The sequence below is a fragment of the Hyla sarda genome, chromosome 1 (genome assembly GCF_029499605.1).
Source record: "Hyla sarda isolate aHylSar1 chromosome 1, aHylSar1.hap1, whole genome shotgun sequence".
NCBI lineage: Eukaryota > Metazoa > Chordata > Amphibia > Anura > Hylidae > Hyla > Hyla sarda.
Window position 1 is genome coordinate 460,168,698 of NC_079189.1, and position 22,394 is coordinate 460,191,091.

General features: G+C 38.3%; 1 protein-coding gene across 2 annotated transcripts in view; it reads right to left on the reverse strand.

Annotated features, from left to right (window-relative positions):
- The window catches only part of ATP2A2 (ATPase sarcoplasmic/endoplasmic reticulum Ca2+ transporting 2), a 46,853-nt gene continuing 24,459 nt past the window's right edge, over positions 1 to 22,394 (reverse strand). Inside the window, exons 9-21 of one of the 2 annotated variants that reach the window (XR_008846968.1) lie at positions 22,115 to 22,203; positions 20,666 to 20,768; positions 18,440 to 18,571; positions 17,127 to 17,249; positions 16,527 to 16,745; positions 15,864 to 16,199; positions 14,200 to 14,420; positions 13,824 to 14,026; positions 13,568 to 13,653; positions 13,296 to 13,429; positions 12,805 to 12,922; positions 11,100 to 12,708; positions 1 to 788 (exon numbers count right to left, since the gene is read on the reverse strand). Coding sequence is in view for 1 of the 2 variants with exons in the window: in XM_056534494.1 (XP_056390469.1) it covers positions 12,439 to 12,708; positions 12,805 to 12,922; positions 13,296 to 13,429; positions 13,568 to 13,653; positions 13,824 to 14,026; positions 14,200 to 14,420; positions 15,864 to 16,199; positions 16,527 to 16,745; positions 17,127 to 17,249; positions 18,440 to 18,571; positions 20,666 to 20,768; positions 22,115 to 22,203 (2,034 nt within the window). In the remaining variant the exon portion in view is untranslated. Of the gene's footprint in view, positions 789 to 10,991; positions 12,709 to 12,804; positions 12,923 to 13,295; positions 13,430 to 13,567; positions 13,654 to 13,823; positions 14,027 to 14,199; positions 14,421 to 15,863; positions 16,200 to 16,526; positions 16,746 to 17,126; positions 17,250 to 18,439; positions 18,572 to 20,665; positions 20,769 to 22,114; positions 22,204 to 22,394 lie in introns of those variants that run through there. The other variant, XM_056534494.1, reaches the window with a different exon arrangement.

Consider the following 22,394-nt stretch of genomic DNA (forward strand, 5'->3'; position numbering starts at 1 on the left):
TCTATAATAGAACAAACTTTTATTTATCGGAAACCATGTCTGTAGGATGCTTATGTCAGCAACAACTATTTACAATAGTCTAGAGGCCAAACATGCGTTTGCAGCAACTGACGTTTTCTTATAATAGAAGCATCACAGTAAATTGTATTGCACCAAAAGGATATCTGCTTCAGAATTTAATAAGTTACATTATTACAGTGCACAAATGACATTTGCACACTTAAAACGAGTAAAAAAAAAAAAAAAAAAAAACTAAAACTTATGAAATGGTGACCTAAAGATTTACAATTTAAACATTCAACATTTGTAACTTTTGAATGAGTTTATAAATAGAACAAGTGCATATTGTACATAGCTGTTTATAAAGGAAATTTATACAGTACAGATATCTGGCTACTTACAACTGAAAGCATGCACTACAATGATATTGTACATGAACGGATGACATCTTACATGGCGAAACACAGAAACTTGGCTTGGCTGCTTAGATTATCTTCTCATTCCATTTGTTGCTAGAGGGGCCTCTAACACTACAGCTCAGGTTTAACCTCTAGCAGCAAAAGAATTTGTATAGCATCTTCCCTGTGCACTGAATAACCAAACGCCTCCTCGGAATCTTCCAACACATTTATTTGTGAAGGTGATTTTGTATTTTAGCACAATTTGAAGCACATGCCTTTTCTCATCTCCATTTACATTGAAAACTGCCTCTAAACACACACATGCACGCAACAAAGCAACCTTACATCTCTGCACAATTGTTTAAGAAGGGGATTACTCCAGTTGTTCTGAAAAGGAAAGAAGAAATAAAACATCAGCGGTTTGAGAGTCTGCAGAATATCAGACTTGCAAGAGAATACATTGCACCTGAATATGCATATTGCTGAGCAGAAGACTAGACTGTAAATGCCTTTTGGTCTAAATGTACAATATTCCACACCAGAGGAAACACAAACGTATTTCAAATGGTCTATACTACCCCCCCCTTCTCCTTACACTGATCTATAGGATCTAAGAATACTTGCACTACTTGTTGATGTAACATTCACACTTGTATATTGAATGCCAATGCTAACCCAAAATAAACATTTATGTGAGCACCTTGTTCTTTTAGGCTTTTTCATTTCTATTGTGTCTGCATTGTCATCCTTGCTTTTCATCTAGATTTTCAAAATACTCTTATTTCAACATAATATATGCATGATACAGATTGAAGGAAATCTGTATAAATATCCCATAACATCTGTCCTGTTCCCACACCATAAACATGGACACTCAGCTAAGGAAAATTCAGAAGTATAAATAGGAGTGTGGAATCCCATAGAAGTCTATGGGCTTTAATATGAGGCGGAATTAGGCAAGCGGAAATTCTGCCGTGTGAATAGACCGTGTTCTGAATGGAGAATGGCAGGTAAATCGCTGCCAGACTCCTCTGGTAAACTAAAGTACTGTATAAGGGTGGGTTCACACTACGTTTTCTCCCATACGGGAGCGCATACGGCAGGGAGGAGCTAAAACCTCGCGCTCCCGTATGCCTTCGTATGCGCTCCCGTATGTCATTCATTTCAATGAGCCGGCCGGAGTGAAACGTTCGGTCCGGTCGGCTCATTTTTGCGCCGTATGCGCTTTTACAACCGGACCTAAAACTGTGGTCAACCACGGTTTGAGGTCCGGTCGTAAAAGCGCATACGACGCAAAAATGAGCCGACCGGACCGAATGTTTCACTCCGGCCGGCTCATTGAAATGAATGACATACGGGAGCGCATACGAAGGCATACGGGAGCGCGAGGTTTTAGCTCCCCCCCTGCCGTATGCGCTCCCATATGGGAGAAAACGTAGTGTGAACCCAGCCTAAGACAGTAAAAATTCAACAATCACAATCAATCTTACTCCCCCCCCCCCCCCCCCCATTGGGTTGGGAGAGTATGGATAGTAGGGATGCCGCCTCCTAAGAATCTGACCTTATACAGATTTATGCCATTGTATTTAAGGGATGACTGACATCTATAAACATCCTCTCTGAAAAAAGGTTCGACTGCTGGAAAATGACATTTTGCAACAGAAGAAATACAGAAGTACTATAGGATTAAAATAATGAGGCTGTTTTATATCCAAAAATGGTGGCCAGGACATTCCCCTCACTTAAAAAGATTGTGTATGGTGACCTGTTTTAACACACTTGACCTGCAACTCGTTATTTTCTCCTGTCAAAACTCATTGTTGGTTTCTGATCTTACAATTTACAGTAGAGGGTATGTAAACTATTGAACAGAGCCATGATCTAACAGACCACCCTGTGCTTTCAAGATACAAAATGCATGAATATTTGGCTCCAACTGGAAAAGCTTATAGTTTATATGGTTATTATATCTATTGGCTCCTGTTACCCAACAAAGGCCTTTGATCAGGTGATGTGCTTTTTTGTTTGTTTATTTTTGCATGGAAACTTATGTTGGGCAGATGCCAAAGTCATCACTGAATCCACACACATATACCTCAGACCGACACAAAGATGTATTATGAAAATAGCCTTATAAAAGAACACTGATCCACAATTTACAAGTGTGAATGAGGCCTAAATGAGATAAAAAATATAGAATACAGAACTTTCCAATACACTACTGTAAATACATAGTTCATTGGATGCATGGAAGATCTCCTTTTAACATACTTTTTATAAACTAAAAATACTGGGTATAGATTACTAGCACCCAGTAGAATTGGTAGTTCTTATGTGATAGTATTACACTAATTTCAAAAGGTTCAATGCTTTACATAAAAGCCAACTTAACTATTAAATACCTTAACACTGGCAATACGAACAGCTTGAATGTTTGAGCTTTAAATATATTTAGCACCGTGACTTGACCCTACACACAGTTCTATATCAGTGGTTAACAGCATTCATGTGCACAGTGAATATCAAATGGCAACAAGTCCATTAGTGTGTGGATGAAGAAGTGTGTTAATGACCCCAGGGAAAGTAGTGGAGGTGAAAGGTTAAAGAGAGTGATGTATCACACGTTTTAGATTATAACCATCCATGTAATTGACATGACCTGTTGGTCTTTCTACACTTGTGACCAACATGAGCATAAAAGAGTTGAGAGGTATCCCATTGTAAACAAACAGTCTCTCTATTCTACAAGATCCAACAAGGGAATGTCCAAATCCAAACAACCTTGTGACCTCAAGAATAGAAATGGCAATATGAGGTTGGTAAAACAAAGAAAACGTAAGATACAAATATACTGTGTTATCTACTAGCTGGACAACACTACACTGCGGAGGCCAGGTTACTGGGTGAGATGCATTTACATTGTGGACCAGATCAGAATTTAAGATTTTTCTTTGGATTGAAAAATGGTTCTCAATTTGTCACTTGCAGTTAAAGGAATACTACATGAGGAAAATACACATTATAAGATCCCTGCAGTTCCTCTACGTATTCTCCTCTACTTCCATCTTACACAGTTTGCATTTGAAAACAGAGAAATCTAAGAATTCTTCCGTGTGTCCCAGTCATTTCCCTCCTCACAAACATTTGTCTGGCTGTAAAATAGAAAGCCAGGAACACTGGGCTTGGGTTATTCCAGCCAGAAGAATGTATCATCTATCCACAGGATCCCTAGTGGTAGGTGTACAGCTTGTGGAATACCTACAAGTCACCAGAATAGGGCATCCTAGTGAGACAACTGCCCATCGTAACCAGGTTTTTCACAGGCAACCAGAAGGCCTCTGAAAAATGAAAGGCATACTGAGATTGGTTGTTATGGCGATTGCACCCCTCTTCCTCTACACAGGTTTTTATAACCCACTTGTGCAAAAGACTGAACTGCTGAGACCCCAACCCCTTTAAACATCACTCCTTAAGCTAAAAACAAATTATCAGAACAGGACACTTGTGATATTAACCCCTTAAGGACTCAGCCCATTTTCACCTTAAAGATGCAGCCAATTTTATTTTTGCGTTTGTTTTTTCCTCCTCACCTAAAATTAATAACTCTTATATTTCCATTCCCAGACCCATATGAGGGCTTGTTTTTTGCGTGACCAGATGTACTTTGTACATCACTAAATTTACCCTAAAATGTATGGTAAACCCCCAAATTTTTTGTGTGTAAGGAAATTTAAAACAAAAATCATAATTTTGTAAATTTTGGGGGGTTTCATTTTCGCACTGTACATTTTACCATAAAAAAAATATGTTTTCTTTATTCTCCGGGTCAATATGATTAAAATGATACCCATGGTTACATACATTTCTATTATTGTACTATTATTGTACTGCTTTTAAAAATCAAACTTTTTTTTACATTTTTTTTACAAAATCAGTACTTTTAAAATTGCCTGATTATGTCCACCTCTAACAAAATGTTTCCGTATTCAGGGATGTGTGAGGGCTCATTTTTTGTCATGATCTGTAGATTGTTTTGGTACCAGATTCACGTATGACTTTTGATTGCTTTTTATTAAATTTGTTTTCAGTTTGATGTGCCAAAAAAGCAGAAATGTACTTTTTTTTACGTTTACGCCGTTCGCCGTAGGGGGATCATTAACATTATATTTTTATAGTTTAGCATTTACGCATGAAACGATACCAAATATGTTTATTTTATCGCTTTTATTAATATGGGGAAAAAGGGCGATTTTAAACTTTATTGGGGATTTATTTTTTTTTAAACACTTTTTTAGTCCCCATAGGGGACTATTTATAGAAATCATTAGATTGCTAATACTGTTCAGTGCCATGCATAGGGCATAGCACTGATCAGTAATATCGGCGAACTTCTGCTCTGGTCTGCTGGAAGGCAGATCAGTGCAGAAGACCCCAGGAGAAGGATGGAGGCAGGTGAGGGGACCTCTGTCCGCCATCTTGGCTGATCTGATCACAGCATCTGAGGGGTTAATGGCAGACATCAGCAAGATTGCTGCCGACAGCCGCTGGGACTGAAGAGAGTGAAGCTCCTGCGCTCATATCACAGCCGCGCCGTAAGTGCTATGCAGCGCTGTAGATATACGGCACATGTTCTTAAGGGGTTAATGGGGTGAATTAACTGCTTTCCTTCTCAAATAATCATACAGTGGACTTCAAAATCTGCATAACGTTAACCGCTTTGGTCAGCATTTAGGTGCAGAAAGGTAACTAATTACTGACTAAATCCTGAAGGCGTGAACATGGTCTTCTGGCTTAGTCATGTGTCAGAACTGTTTGAAAAGACTTCAAGGCAGTAAAGGCCTCTATCTGCTGCCATGCAGGTTCTGTCCAGCACTGCATCATGGGAAGAATATCTGCCTACAAAAAGGTATGTGATGGAGCATGCCACTCAGGGAATAAAGAAGAAAAAACAAATCAACCTTGTATGAAATAAAGGAATACAGTGGTCCATCAAGAGCCCTTAAACATGGATAGGTGCCCTTATGGCTCCTTACAACATGGAGGTTGAATCAAGCCACAGTCAGACGGTGTATCTTTTTACACAGGGCTGTGGATTTTCCAGCATGGATTTGTGAGCAGAATTGACATGTGTTGCAGGTAACAAATCCACAGCATGTCAGTTTTAGTATTGTAAATTCTGTGGAATTATTGCCGATTTTTCTTATTTGGCTTCAATGAGAAAGTTAGAAGCTGCAGTTGTGGATTTTCCATGAAAGCCCAACAATTATAGCAAACTAGCAGAATGGTGTGGATTTTGGTGCAGAATCACTTTATAAACACAATCTTAATAGGGTTCTCCGGTGGAAAACTTAAAAAAAAAAACATTTTTTTTAATCAACTGGTGCCAGAAAGTTAAACAGATTTGTAAATTACTTCTATTAAAAAAATCTTAATCCTTCCAGTACTTATTAGCTGCTGAATACTACAGAGGAAATTCTTTTCTTTTTGGAACACAGTGCTCTCTCTGCTGACATCTCTGTCCATTTTAGGAACTGTCCAGAGCAGCATACGTTTGCTATGGGGATTTTCTCCTACTCTGGACAGTTCTTACAATGGACAGATGTCAGCAGAGTGCACTGTGTTCCAAAAAGAAAATTTCCTCTGTAGTATTCAGCAGCTAATAAGTACTGGAAGGATTAAGATTTTTTTTTATAAAAGTAATTTAGAAATCTGTTTAACTTCCTGGCAGCAGTTGATAAAAAAATAAATAAATAAAAGTTTTCCACTGGAGTACCCCTTTAATGTTCCTTTAACCTATTCAATAAACTTGAAATCTTGGTAGAGTAGATGAATAGCTATGGAAATCGATATGTATATTGCTCACTCAATACAGACTTACTAGTATTTAAATATTACAATCAGTTCCACCCTGTTCCACAATGCAATTCTTGCTGAATCGTAGATATTCTAGTGTCAAATGGGACTTGCAAGCTCTTTGGGACTGGAAGTCAAAACTATAGCACAATTATTGCATGTTACTACACATTTTATATGGCCAAATAAACTTAAGAAAAAATGTAAATTTTTTTTTTTTTTTTAAAGATCTGGTTAAAGACTAAATCATGGAAACTTTCATATCCTAAAATCATCCCCTAAATTGGATAAGGTATTAAGAATTATTCTCCTGCCTAAAAGGGATAATTAGGTAATATACTATGAAAGATTGATGAAATGCAATGGAAAAACAGTAATACAAGATTTTCCTGGCAGCTTAGATGTCTCAGTGTGTAGAGTTAAACACAGCTTTGTCACTAGGAATGCTTCCTTTTATATGTATCCATTTATGGACATAGTAGGCTTGATCCTCTTTCTAGCCAAAAAATGCTTTGAGTCAAACTGCTAAAGATGGTAGCTGTATCTCCAGCCAAGTCTAACCTAATAATTATAAAGCAATAATGCTTGAGCTAAAAATAATGTCACTAATAAAAAATAAAGATTTATTCTAAACACTAAGCTCATCTGTCACAAAAGCAGTTCTAACATTTGTTGTTACAGTTGAATGCAATTTTGCAACAATTTCTTCAATATTAAATCTACTGTTCAATGGGATGGCAGATGCTGGAGAACAGCATTGATAATAGCAGTAACGTGCTAAATTATGTAATTTTAAAACACATTACCTAGTATATTCTTCTGTATTAGTTCCTCTCACTTCTCAGGATCTTGGCTTTGCAGTCACTAAATACAGTTCACACGTGTGCAGCTCTTGCCCAATACCAGTGGTCTCAAACTGCGGCCCTTCAGATGTTGCAAAACTTCAACTCCCAGCATGCCCGGACAGCCAACGGCTGTCCGGGCATGATGGGGGTTGGAGTTTTGAAACATCTGAAGGGCCGCAGTGTGAGACCACTGCTCTAAAAGTGTGCGACCAGGACAGATTTTGTTCCTCCTCTTAAAAGGGGTTATCCAGGAATAGAAAAACAGAGCCAATTTCTTTCAAAATCAGCTCCCCGACTTTCTCCAGGTCGGTTCTGCAGCTCACTTCCTTTGAAGTGAATGGAGCCAAGTTGAAATACCACACCCAACCTGGAGACAGACAGGGAGCTTTTTTTTTTTTTTTTAAAGAAATTAGTTCTGCTTTTCTATTACAGGAAAACCCCTTTAAAATGATCTTTAAGTTTTCCATTCAAGAGATTCAAGCAGAGATCTCACAAACCAACAGGAAATAATGCACTTATTATGCATCATTATGCTTTAGTTGCTTTTATAAATGGCTAGGATCACACATGACAAATGCTGCAGATTATTGGAACAGAATATCTGAGCAGAAAATCTACAGCATTTACCGCACCAGCAAAAGAATAGAGATTTTGTAAAACGACAGTGAAAAAAGGTCCTGCGGTGCAGCTTCTAGTTTTGCAGCGCATCAATTGTTCTATTTGATTCACTGTGGATTTTCACCATTGACCTCAAGGGTACAGTTAAAAATCCATAATAAGTGCACATGATTCAAAGTAAAATATGCTCCTGTGGATTTGAAATACATTTTTACAAAAAAAAAAATGTACACTATACATACAGAAGAAGAGATTTCTGTTTATCCCTGCTACTATACAGTACTGAGCTGCAATGCAGAGTACTGTATGCATCACCGTTTACATATTTGCAGGGATGGGTGCAAGTACCCCACCAGGCAATTGTATAGTGAGTGTCTATGCGTACAGAACTGTATTCATCGCTGCTCACTACTGCAAAGGAGCAGAGTGTCAAAAGATTGAAAAGGAGTCCCTGTTTCCGTATGCAGTGGCAAATCCACACATACCGTATTTTCTGCAGCAATTCCCTGTGTGTGGTCTTAACTTCATGCATAAGACCCATTGAACTGGTGCTCACCCCCTTAATAATCCCAAAGCCTAAAAGCACTTACAGTCTGTGCCACCAACCAATCTCAAATCATATTCTCTCCTCACCACATTCTGATTTATAGGGGTGTTTTTTTTTTTCCTATAAAGTGATGACATATTACTGACAGATGCCATCACTCTACAATTGGTGGGGTCCAGGCTCTGGAAATTCCTGCAACCGCTCAGTGTGTTTCTCCAGCACTCCTGCAGACTGGTAGCACTGTGTCGCTTTGGCCTGGGTAGTGTTGATGTAGTAATATTAATGGTATGTTATTTCATGATCAATGGCACCCTATGCAACAGCACAAATTTCAGCCTTGTGCTGGAGGTATATGTCAGAAGACTGACAGAAAGCTCTCGAAGTGACGTGAAGAGAAAAAAAAGACTAAGCCCTAATGACATTAGAAGGCAGAGAGGTGCTTTTGGAGGACAACCCTGTTAGCAGCTGTTTAGTCAGCAAAGTTGTTCTAACAGCGCCACTAGTTCCAGTTCAGCTGCTACAAGCAGCACAGATTCAGAGCACCCAGCAATCTGCTTACAGTGTCCCAAAGTTTTTTTCCGTTTCCCATCAATTATTCTCTCCACAAATAGTGTATTTAAAAAAAGGTGTTTTTCATATCTATAAAACTACAATACCTTGTTTGCTGCAATGCATATACATTTCCCGTTTATAAGGTCACATAAAGAGTTTAATAAGCAAAGCACTTCTGAAGAGAAAACATTTGACAGATATCTTGACAGACTTTAGTTTTAAAGGGGTACTCCGCTAAAAACCTCTTATCCTCTATACAAAGGATAGGGGACAATATATTAGATCGCCAGGGTACCGCCACTGGGGACCACCGCGATCTCCAGGCCTGCAGTGGCAGAGTCCGGAAAGCGGTGGCTTGCATCTTCCACGTTCATGACGTCACACCACGCCCCCCTCCATTCATGTCTATAGGATGGGGCTTTACGGCTAGTACATAGCAGTCACGCCTACTCCCATGGAGGTGAATGGAGGGGCTTTGGTGGCTGGCATCGCCAATCATTGGGTTAAGATGGATAGGATATAAGATGGTTTCAGCTGAGTACCCCTTTAAGAAGAAGTGTTTATGAGTTGCTAGGTTACTAGAGTTAGACTCCATAACATGTACTGAATACTAACCAGCCCATAGAATACAGACTAGTTTTTTGCCTTAGTTCCCATGTATGTGGTTTCCCTGTAGAATGCAGGCCCCACAAAAGCAGACAACATTCAACAAAAGAGGACTGCAATGTTTGTTAGCTAAGCAGCATTTGTCCATTTGCTACAGTTAACTATTTTCTTGTAAAAAAAAAAGGCACAAACAAACAAAGAAAGCCATCCCATATGCCTGTATTTTTATCTTCATGAATTTTAATTGCCTTATAAAGCCAATACTGATGACCCACCTACACAGCTCAACGTCCAGAATATTCTACTTACCTGAACAGCATCTTTCCAGAGATCCTCTGTCTTTTTACTATGCTGCAGCTAAAGTGATCAGAGTTTCAGGTAAGTGAAACTAAAGGGCTTGTTCACACAGCAGAATTTGAGTGGAATCTGGCAGAAACCCATTGTTGGGATTGGGTGGCACTGTGGACATGGCAGAATTTTACAAAAGAAATTAAATGTCAATGCTTTTGCGGAGGCCGGGATTTGAATTTCCACGCCAGATGTTTCCAGAGCAAAAATTCAAATTCCAGTCAAATTGATGTCAATAATTTATGTGGAGGCCACTTGAAAAAGCATTGCTGTCTATGGAAATGGCAGGAAATTGTGACCATAGCCTTAAAAACTATGGACACCTTTGAAAAACTTTATTCCTAAGAGAAAAAATATATATTTCTTCGAATAAAAAAAAAAAAAAAAGGGCACCGAGTTGTAAAGAGGCTGTCTGCCCTTAAACCCATCAGAAAGGTCTGACTGGCATCAGGGCAGATTTTCTCCGGTCATGTCATGAAAGCTGATATCACAGGACATCTCTTCAGTGCACAGAAAGTGGGAAGCTGTTGTTTCTATGCAGTGTACATGTGGACTGTATATTATGCAATGTACATTGTATAGAGTGTCCACTACAGCCATCCAGATATGACAGCTCCCCACTGAACTATAGGGGTATTCTGTAAAATAAAAACAGAAGGCGCTGTCCTATCAATGTTCATGACACGGGCTTAGAAATGCTGGGGAAAAAAAGCCTTCGTAAGGCGAAATACTTTTAATTTGTCCCAAATGGAATAATTCTAATTTTTACTATAATGAATAAAAAGAATATTTTATTTTCCAAAAAGGTATATTTACAAGGGCCAAGAAGCATTTTACAACTTTGGCTGAAAGCAGCCATGCCAGAGAAGGGACACCTCCAAGCTTTCATCTTACTTGCTAGATTACTCTCACGGGCCACCGTTAAAACTTTCTACAGCAGCTTATTTGAAAGATCCTGTTATGTGTTTGTAACAATTCAAAGCAAGAATGAGATTGGTGTTAAGAATTTATAGAAAACTCAGGATTCCATGACAAATGGCCCAACCTAGATCCTGCTAAGAGGCAGTGTGAGATCATTATAGCTCAACCATACGCCTGGAGATCTGGAATAAAAATCATTCCATGTCAAACATTTTGTGCAGATCTATTGGGCACTTAACTTGTTGGTGGGATATCTCCTACATGTGAAATGTATGTGTAGGACAGACTCAGTGCAAAGTATTAGGAAACTTAACCACTTTTATTCTTTAGCAACATTACAGACTAATTTCGTGCATCATTACATGAACCGGCTATGATGGAGTGTTTCAAAAGGCAACGAATACTCACTTTAGTTGATGAGTGTTGGAAGGCATTTGGAGAAAAACACCACAATTAGGACGGTTAATGACCTAAACTTTGGTGGCTGAGGGAAGTCAACCTGAAAACATGCTCTAACAGTTAAATGATGGTCATTAGTGTCACCTTAAAATAAAAATAGATCTATACAATATGTTCATTTGGTCATGTGCTATTTACAGGTTTTACAAAATAAAACAAAAAGTTAAATACAAAGTTATGTCCTCAACTTTGGTTAATACCGGTTAGAAGAATAACTTGCAATGATAACAGATGGATGGTTGCTTGCCAACAACTGTGAAATATAATCCAGCTTTATCTTTGCAGTGCAATTTTTTGATCACTTGCATACATAAAATGTTCCGTGTAGAAAAAGAATTAAAAAAAAAAAAAAATAGATAAGGAACTTATGGTGATAAAGCATTTGTAAGACAAGACATGTTTCTCTGTCCATTAAAAGGTTTTATTTTTTTTCTAGGCTGTGAAGTTTAGCCCGTAGAATGGGCGACACTGGGGAAAAAAAACTGGTTGGCTACAATAAAATACAATAGACATTTAAATAAATAACCTTAAAAATATATGAAGGAAAATATCTGAACTTGTGGGGGGGGGGGGGGGGGGGGGAATCTGCACAAGCAAGAATAGGCATACCTCTTACAGAGAATCAGACTGGTGTAAACAGAAAGGAAAACAATGAAATGAGACTGAAAAACAAAATACTGACTGAGGTAGCAGTTATCTGCTTAGTGCAGAAAAAAACTGGCTTATGGCTAGATAAAAAAATAAAAAAAGCCCATTAGACAGACAGTATAATGATATCAAACCAAATCCAAATGACCATGCAGAAACACAGATCATGCTTTGTAATTTTAGTCAATTAATATCACACGTTCCCTAAATCTGCTACCAATTTTCTGCAGATAATGTCCATTGGATCAAATTATATTTCCTTTTTGCTTCCTTTTTTTTTTTGTTTCTTTAAATAAGAATGGATATTATGAAACAGAACACTGTACATGCTTTTCCCCATCTACAAAAAAAATTTGCATAAAATAGTGTTAGTCCTCTGTACATGTCAAAGAATACTACATGGAGGGGGTGGGGAGGAGAAAAAAAAAAAACACACCTCTTGTCTACATTGGAGTCAAGAGGTTTGGGTGGGGCAGATGGGAGCAAAAGAAAATAAGACCTAGTATGAGAAACAAACTTGCCTTCACCAGCACTATGTTTATGTGAAAATTCAGCAGAAATAGACAGTTGCTTTAAACAATAAAATAAAAAAAATAATGATCTGGTTAAGTTAAACATTTCCATTCTGTAAAAATGTCAGTCAAGACCAAAACATCTCAGTAATGTTAGTGTCGGTGCTGTAAAGCCAGATAATCAAAGGCAAGAAAATGAACACAAACGGCCAAGAAATCCCCTCAGTGCATGCGGAAAAAGTGCACGGTTTGGCTGCAGGCTTTTCACACTCTTTACCAGGTTCCAAGTAGTTACGGGCAACAAATTTAAGTGCCTCATCCAGAAGTATAACAGGCAATGAGATTTTCAGCACCATCAACCACTGAATCAAGTTCAACGGAGTAATCTGGAAGATGAGCTGTAGAGGGGAAAACAAAAACAACTAGTTAGCAAGAAGAGGAGCTCAAATTGCTTAACTACCCAATTCATTACAGGCTTTGTGATATTAACATACCGGTAATGGCTCCACATAAAGAATGAGGAAATGAAGGGACATGGATAAACAGATTGAGCCCAGAAGCCAGACATTCTCCCATGGAGGCATTCTCAGAAGTGATTGGTTTTCAGACAAGCTACAAAGAAAAGGGAAGAAGAAACAAAGTTAGAAACTAAGAACAGGCTCTGTGTAGTCCATATCTGATAAACACATACTCATTTAAAATATTCTGTTAACAGGTTAAAACATACAAATTTCACATTGCAGAGACATAACAGGGTGATCACCGATTTATATTTATATCACGGAAAAGTGTTGCACCCTTACGGTTTACACAGTACAGCTGTAGATGCATAAGACAATAAATGCATCTAGATCAAATAACACAGGCAATTGGTTTTTCTTACAACTTGTATTTAGCAAAAGACAATGCTATGAGAAAAAAAAAAACATGAAAAAAGCAGAAACATGCCTCTCCATAGAGAGAGGGAAAAAATAAATAAAGTTACCTGTTCAAAGCATTACACATTTCAATGGTAACTAGGACAGACAATGCCATAGTCATGGGGTACGGAGATTCAAAGATTTCACATGAAACATTTGCAAAATCTGGATTGTCGTCTTTGCACTGAAGAAAGTGGCTCTGTAATGAGAAATTAATTTACAGAAGGATTACTAATCACATTCTTTGCAATACCCATTCAACACAGTATTTTAAAAAGTCTATGGTCCCAATATTTTACTTTAACACTTCATATAAATAAAATGTTGAGTTGTATACCAGTTGATAGAAAGTAACCCTTGGTCCATCATCAGCTGCAACAAACCACCAAGCTGCGGCTCCAACTGTAGCGGCACCAACGTAACCTATAATAAAAATAACACAACCCATAATGAGATCAAAGCAAAGTATTCTGGTCATACTACTATTCTAGACTAAGTCCTGCTTTAGGCAACAACAAAAAAATGTAAACAACTATTACAAAGCAGTTTGTTTGCCCTTTGTATTTATTATGGAGATAAAAAGGCAAACTCACATCCAATAGCAAGATAGCGAAAGAATAGCCAGCCACTGATCAGTGGCTCCTTGGGATTACGTGGTGGCTTGTTCATGATGTCCAAATCTGGTGGATTAAAGCCCAATGCAGTGGCAGGAAGGCCATCTGTTACCAAGTTCACCCACAGTAGCTGAACAGGAATTAATGCTTCTGGGAACCCAAGGGCAGCAGTCAGGAAAATACTAAAGGAACAGAAGAATATATCAATAACACAAACATGTTTAGAGGTTTTCCCCATACAAAAAATAAAACATTTGAAAACCTACTAACAAGCACAATGTGAACCAGATTAACTTTTTTAGCTTAATATATTTTTGTCAATGGTACAGCCACCAAAATATCACTCAATACATACCAAACCACTTCTCCAACATTAGAAGAGATTAAGTATCGGATGAATTGCTTCATGTTGTTGTATATTGCACGCCCTTCTTCAACAGCAGCCACAATAGTGGAGAAGTTGTCATCAGCCAGGACCATCTCAGAAGCAGTTTTAGCAACTGCAGTGCCGGATCCCATAGCTATTCCAATCTCTGCCTTTTTAAGGGCAGGGGCATCATTTACACCATCACCAGTCTAAAGGGAGAAAAAGCTTGTTTATTTTTAGTCCTCTATTAAGCAAAATAAAATTTCACACAATGGAAAACAAGATTGAAATCTGGAACCAAATCTAACTAAAGACAAAAAGCACCCCATACACCATACTTAAAGGGGTACTCCACAGGTAACAAAAAATGTCAAAGCCCCTTTAAGTTCTTAGAATGGACTTCAAATAACCCACACTCCCATGCCCCAATACCCAGAAGCTGTGGGGGATTGCCATCTGCCATTATTTTTTTTATAGTCATTGTCCGTGCAGTATAAATAAGTTGTCTTTATTCGGCAATTCGTGGCGATTATGGAAAAATACATTTTTATATATTTTTTTTAATGAAATGACACATCTGAGTGTCACCATATTCTGAGAGCTTTACCCATTTTCACCAATGGAGCCATGCAAGTGCTTGTTTTTTTGCAGGATAGGATGCAGATTTCAACTGTACTATTTTGGGGTACGACAATTTTTACAGAGTAAGGATTACCAAAAAGCAGTCATCTTGGAAAGTGTATTTATGATGTTCATTGCGCGGTATAAATTATATGGTAAATTTTATTCAGCAGGTCGTACCGATACCTTGTTTATGTACTTTATTTTTAGGGTTTATTATATTTATACTAAAATCCTTTTTGTGAATCACCATCTTTAGAGAGCCGTTATTTTAATTTTATTTTTATACAGCCAATGTTGTGTATGGGCTAATTTTTTTCAGGATGAGTTTATAGTGGCCATTTGGAGGAATATGTGACATCCTGATCACTCTAAAGTTGTACAGAGGCGGCATTAACAAAAAGCAGTAAGTTTGGAAAGTTTTTTTTTTTCAAATTTTTTAAAGGCATTCATCCCATGCGTTAAATTATTGGGTGGGTTGTTATGGACGTAGCAATAACAAGTGTGTATATATTAAGAATTGTTTTAATAAAAATAGGAAAGTGGGATTGTGTGTTTTTTTATTTTGACAATTATTTTGATTTCATTGTTTACTTTATTATGTGCTGCTCAAACATATACATTGCAGTACATATCTGTACTGCAATGTATTATGTTCATCAGTGTTACACTGACAGGCATAGCAAATCAGACTCTGCCTTGGGAAGCATGGCCAGATCAGCTTCCGTAGCAGACCCCAAGGTTGCATTGCAGGGGTTCCTGTAGAGAACAGAGGGAGCTTCTTCCCTCAGTCACCTTCTTCACTCATCACACTTACTGCAGCATCAAAGCACAGCTCTGCTCCTGACAGTTGCGGCAGGTGCCCAGCATTACATGGCAGCAGGCTCCCGCAACTGATGACACAGGGCACAGAATTCCTAACTACTGTAGCAAAGTTTTGCCCTCTTTTGTAAGCTTATGGTTTCAACAGAGCAAGGCAGGAGCACTCTGGCTACATTTATAAAAACAGGAAAAAAAAGTCCTTAACTCACCATAGCTGTAATTTCGTCAAAAGACTGTAGAAATTCAACAATTTTTGATTTATGTGAAGGCTCAACACGGGCAAAGCAACGTGCATTCATACAGGCGTCCCTCTGAGCAGCTAGAGATAGCTCATCAAACTCACGGCCAGTAAAAGCTTTATCAGTAACATCCTCGTCTTCACGGAAGATACCAACACGTCGGCAAATTGCTACTGCTGTTCCTTTGTTATCGCCAGTAATCATGATCACACGAATACCAGCCTGCCTACACATTTTTACTGATGCTGCCACTTCTGTTCTTGGTGGGTCCAACATTCCAACACAGCCAACAAATGTCAAATTAGTCTAAAAATGGAGATAAGAAAGATTTTAAAAGCCTTTTTCGTAAAACAGTAAAGAAAAAAAAAAAAAGAAAGAAAAAAAGGTCCACTGCTCACCTATATAGTTCAACTAAACTAAGTAAATGGGCTAGTAAAATAAGAATTAGTTTGGCATACATTCAGGAACTGCAAGTCAAAAATCCATCAGCACCAAAAATTCAACACTTGGGTGCATAAGGGATTCAAATTAATTATTTTCTGTTATGTTTTTGAGCAGTTTGGAAATTTAAGACTAAATTCTGTTCTTGAAAGTTGTAAGTGTGTTTATTTCAAGGTATACTTCTAGTCTCACCTCATAGTTAATAAAGTTAGAAGATTCTTCCAGATTCATATCCTCTCTCCGTGGAGGGTTATCATGTGTTGCCAGGGCTAAGCAGCGTAGAGTGTCCCGGCCTGAACCCCACTCTCTGATCACACTTGTTAACTTCTGTTTAATTCCTGGAGTCAAAGGTACTTTTCCACTACCGACACGGATGTGGGTGCAGCGATCAATTAAGCCCTCAGGGGCACCCTAAAGAAGCAAAGGATAAAAGGACTTAACATAGGAATATTAAAGTTAAAGGGAACATTTCATCCGGATTTCAATGCCCCAGCAGAGCATAAAAAAATTACTAGTGTGTTATCACAGCTATGGAGGTGTCAGAACCTTCAATCTTTTATTTACAATTAGCAATTTGTTATAAAAGGGAATTAAGTTTGAAATTGAGAAGTGACAAAAAACAAAAAAACAAAAGTAGTACATCAGTTTTAACTATTCTTGATCCTACAAATATTAGCTGTGCTATTAATATGAGACCTGTGTAAGTTTGAAAACACTTTGCATGTAAATTGTGAAAATAAATATTCACATATTCATGACAGTGTAATTGCTAGTAAACAAGTTAACAATTACCTTTACAAACATTTTGTTCATGTTGGTGCGACTTGGTTTGTTTGGCGTACAGTAGACAGACATTGATTTCCTATCTCTTGAGAACTCAAGTGTGAATTCCTTCTTCATGAGTTGTTTTATAACCTGCAAAATAAGGTTGCAAACCATAAGCGCTCTGCCTCAAATATTACAATTTCCTCCCACCTTTTACTGGACTTTTACTACACATTTATATAATGCAAACCGGTACACCATCACCCTCACTGCTATCCTCGGAGGCTACATGTTTATCAAGGTTAAAGATATTAAGGACCAAATTATAGAAGGTTTTAACTTCATTAAAAAGGATAAAACATTAATTTGTAAAGATCTACACACAATGGCCAAGATTTGTTAAACTATGTGAGTAAAAGAGGAGGGATTTCCCCACATCAACCAATGACTGCCCAGCTTTCACTTTTCCAGAGCTTGTTAGCGGAGCTGTGATTGGTTACTGTCCAGTTTCTCTCAAAGAAGAAGTTTGATAAAATCTGGGCCAATGAGTTACCGTATTTATCGGCGTATAACTCGCACCCCCATTTTAACAGGGAAATTTAAGTAAAAAATAAAATAAAATGTAAAATAAATGACGGACTAAATGCCACATCATCCCCCCAACTTCGTTTTCTTCTGCACCTCAGTTTGGTCCCGTCCCCTCCAGTGTCACATGATTCCTTCCCTTTTATCAGTCTCTGTGCCAAATTTACCCCTCTCATCGCCACCCCCCCCCCCCATGTCTCATCATCCCCCCATGTCGCATAATTTCCCGTCATAGACCACCACTAGCCATACAGCCATTAAGCCTTTAGTGCCTCCCCCCACTATCATTTCCCCCTGTCTCATCATCCCCCACCCTGTCTCATCATGTCCCCCATCACCCCCCCTCATCCTCCCCCCACTTTGTCTCATCATGTCCCCCCATCATTCCCCCCCCTCATCCTCCCCCCACCCTGTCTCATCATGTCCCCCCCCCCCCATCATCCCCTCACCCTGTCTCATCATGTCCCCCATCATTCCCCCCTCATCATCCCCCTACCCTGTCTCATCATGTCCCCCATTATTCCCCCCCTCATCCTCCCCCACCCTGTCTCATCATGTCCCCCATCATCCCCCCACCCTGTCTCATCATGCCCCCCCATCATCCCCTCCCGCACATTAAAAGTGTGTGTTATACACTGATAAATACGGTAGTTTCTAGAGATTAATGTTTGACATATGGAGAGTTATAGCTTTCCACCTGTTCCTTTAGAACCATAGAAATAAAGCCATTGCCTTTTAATGAAAAAACATCTCACCGAATTACAGGCATTAGCGCGCTCAATCTTGGTCAGTCCTTTAAGATCTGTGTCAAACACGTTCATTTTTTCAACCAAACAGGTAAGCGCAGTCTCTGTAGCTTCTCCAACTTTCTCATAAACTCCTTTCGCCTGTATTGAAAGAAAACAATGTAATTTAGAGTAGGAAGTGAAAGTCTGGGCATTTTATAGTCTGAAGAGTTAGATCCTTCAAAAGGATTCAGCAGGGAAGTATACAGCTGTAAGTAGGCCAAAATCCTTTCTAATAAGCATCATTTTTTATGCCCAACTCAGATATTCACATAATACAGAAAACCAAAATGGAAAGCAAGTTAGTTCAAGGAAGCACTTAAAACTGTTTGGGAATGTGATACTTTTACTAAGACAAACATTGGTTTAATGAAATATTATGCAACCAGAGCTTTCTATGGACTTTGTGAATCCAACCACCACTCTCAAAGCAGAGCTAAGCAGTGACAAGCAGACACATTGGTGCAGTGATGCCTGTTTCTTTTAGTGATAACAAGACATGTTAATATGTTGTCAGAAATAATTTTTTTTTATTTTTTTTACTATAGGTACCCATTAAAGGGGTTGTCTGACTTGCAATCTTATATTCAACTAAAAACTTCACATTATGCAATTCTGTTCTAACAAAATCTGGTTGCACCATTCTCTTGACTGGCTACCTAATGCAGATCTTTATTTTTCCTTTTCCTCCATTGACAATGAACACTATATCCAGACAGAACAGTGGTTGCACTAGTACGTCAGCTCCCATACGCAAGCTGGATGCAGTGTGCATGAAGTCAGTTAACCCCTTAAGGACATAGCGTTTTTGCACTTTTGTTTTTTCCTCCTTACCTTTTAAAAATCATAACCCTTTCAAATTTTGCACCTAAAAATCCATATGATGGCTTATTTTTTGCACCACCAATTCTACTTTGTAATGATATCAGTCATTTTACCCAAAAATCTACGAAATGGAAAAAAATCGTTGTGTGACAAAATGGAAGAAAAAACACCAATTTAGTAAGTTTTGGGGGCTTCTGTTTCTACGCAGTACATTTTTTTATAAAAAAAAAAATAACACCTTATCTTTATTCTGTAGGTCCATATGATACCATAGTTTTTTTTTATTACTTCGGAAAAAAAAAAAAAAATCATAACTACATGCAGGAAAATGTTTACGTTTAAAAATTGTCCTCTTCTGACCCCCAATAACTTTTTTTATTGTTCCATGTAGGGGGCGGTATGAGGGCTCGTTTTTTGTGCTGTGATCTGAAGTTTTTATCGGTATAATTTTTGTTTTGTTCGGACTTTTTGATTGCTTTTTGTTAATTTTTTTATGTTTTAAAAAGTGACCAAAAATACGCTATTTTAGACTTTGGAATCTTTTTGCACGTACGCCATTGACCGTGCAGTTTAATTAACTATACATTTTTTTTAGATCGGACATTAACGCACACGGCGATACCACATATGTTTATTTTTATTTGCAAATTTTTTTATGGGAAAAGGGGGGTGATTTAAACTTATTAGGGAAGGGGTTAAATGATCTTTATTAACTTTTTTTGTTCACTTTGTTTTGTAGTGTTATAGCTCCCATAGGGGGCTAGAACACTGCACACACTGATCTTTTACACAGATCACTGCAAAGCCATAGCTTTGCATTGATCATTGTTATCGGTGGTTGATTGCTCAAGCCTGGATTACAGGCTTGCAGCAATCATTCGCCGTTCGGACACACAGGAGGCAGGTAGGGGACCCTCGTGCTGCATCCTAGCTGATCGAGACAGCGCAATTTTATCGCGATGTCCCGATCAGCCCAACTGAGCTGCCGGGGCACTTTTGCCTTCATTTTTAGACGCGGCAATCAAAGAGTTAATGCCGGACATCTGCCGTAACGGCGATGTCCGGCATTAGCCACGGTTCCTGGCTGCTGATAGCAGCCGGGACCGTGCAGGTATTATGAGAGCTCAGCTCCTGAGCTTGCTTCATAACCCTCCCATGCCGCAGCGCCGGGTATACCTGGCGTTCTGTGGCAAGGGGTTAAAAGAATAGAAATAATAAAGACCTGTGTCATGTGACATACCCAGAGAGTGACACAACCAGACAGCTTTAGAAAGGTAGATCTACAATATTGCCTAATATTAGGTTTCTTGTTGAATAAAAAAAAACTTTTAGAAAATGGACTATCCTATTACATACAATTATTATACAGACCTCATTAAAGTCCAAAGATGAATCATTGCAAAGTGCACAAATTGTGGCAAGCTCGACCAGCCCATCATACTGGTGACATTTCACAAGTTTGTCATCTTTCAGCCTAAAAATGCACATTGAGAAAGACATTTATGAAAGACAGTCATTATACAGTGACAGATTATTTGTTTGCATTGGCGAAAATGGCGCACAAAGTTTCCTATCTTAACTTTATTATCTAGGCAAATGTACAGATCTCTAGATATATATAGGTATACAAGACTAGTTGTATAGATAAATGTACAAGCAGGGCCCTTGCTATAGACTATCAAAAATATATACACAGGGTATGATAGACTAATACACAAGGTAATACACAGAGTATGATAGTTTAAAATGTCCATATAAGAGTCAATTGTATATGTACACAGCCACCTATTATATTGTTACTGTATCCAGTTTCCAAAGTTAGTAAAGTTTGTGCCAGATACAGTAACAGTATCATAGGTGGCTGTGTACATATACAATTGACTCTTATCTGGACATCCACAGACTTTTTATAGAATAATTTTAAACCATCATACTCTGTATTACCTTGTGTATTTATCTATCATACCCTGTGTATATATTTATGATAAAGTCTATAGCAAGGGCCCTGCTTGGACATTTATCTATTAACTAATAAATATTGTAATACCTCCTACACAACTAGTCACACACACACAAACATCTATCTATCTATCTATCGGTCTGTACATGCGCACTCATTCTCCCCCCCCCCCCCCCCATTTTATTCAGCACAAAGGGTTACAAGTACCTGGATATATATATATTTATATAGTGTCAGCCCCCCAGTCCTCATTAATTTGATTATCTAGGCCCCATCTTTTATTTTAAAATAAAACTTGATGTTATACATGCATATCTGCAGATCATATGACCAAATCTATTCTTGCAACAGAAGAAAAAGTAACTTTTCCAGCATATTCATTAAGGTCTACTTAGCAGAAAGCCTTTGTCTAACCTACGCAGAACACATATCGAAAGAACGAACTGGCAAATTCTGGTATGGAAGACAAAGTGAGGGAGATTTATCCAAACCTATGCAGAGGAAAACTAAAGCTGTTAATAGTAACCAGATTGCTCTTTTCAATTTGTTTTAATTAAAGATGCAATCTGATTGGTTACTATGGCAACTGCTCCAGGGGACACATAATCACGATCGGACAGTTCTGGCATATTCTATGGATATGGCAAATGTTTCTTTTATTAATGAAAAGAGATTTTACTAGATGCCTCTTTACTATTACAGACATGGAATGCATTAGAAATTATGTGAAACTATAAAAGGCTCAATCTTATAAAAGGTATACAGTTAAAGATTTCTGAAATGGAGACTTACAAATATTTTTAAACTAGCAAAGAGGCGACAACTAAAACTCATGTGGATGTGCAAAGAAAAAAACTTACACTTCTCCCAAGGGAGCATAAGTGGAGCCAGTCACTGAAAACTCATTCAGGAAACAATTATCGCCTTCAACTCTATCAATAACAAACATCTGTAGGAAGAGGGAGAAAGATAATACATCAGTACGGTTTAGGGTCATCATAAAATACAGTAACCCCCTGACATGCGATGGCCCCGACATATGATAAAATCGACATACGATGCTTTTATGTGCCGGGGCCATCGCATTAACTGCTATCCGACAGCGCAAAAGCTGCTGTCTGATAGCAGTTTAAGCATCCC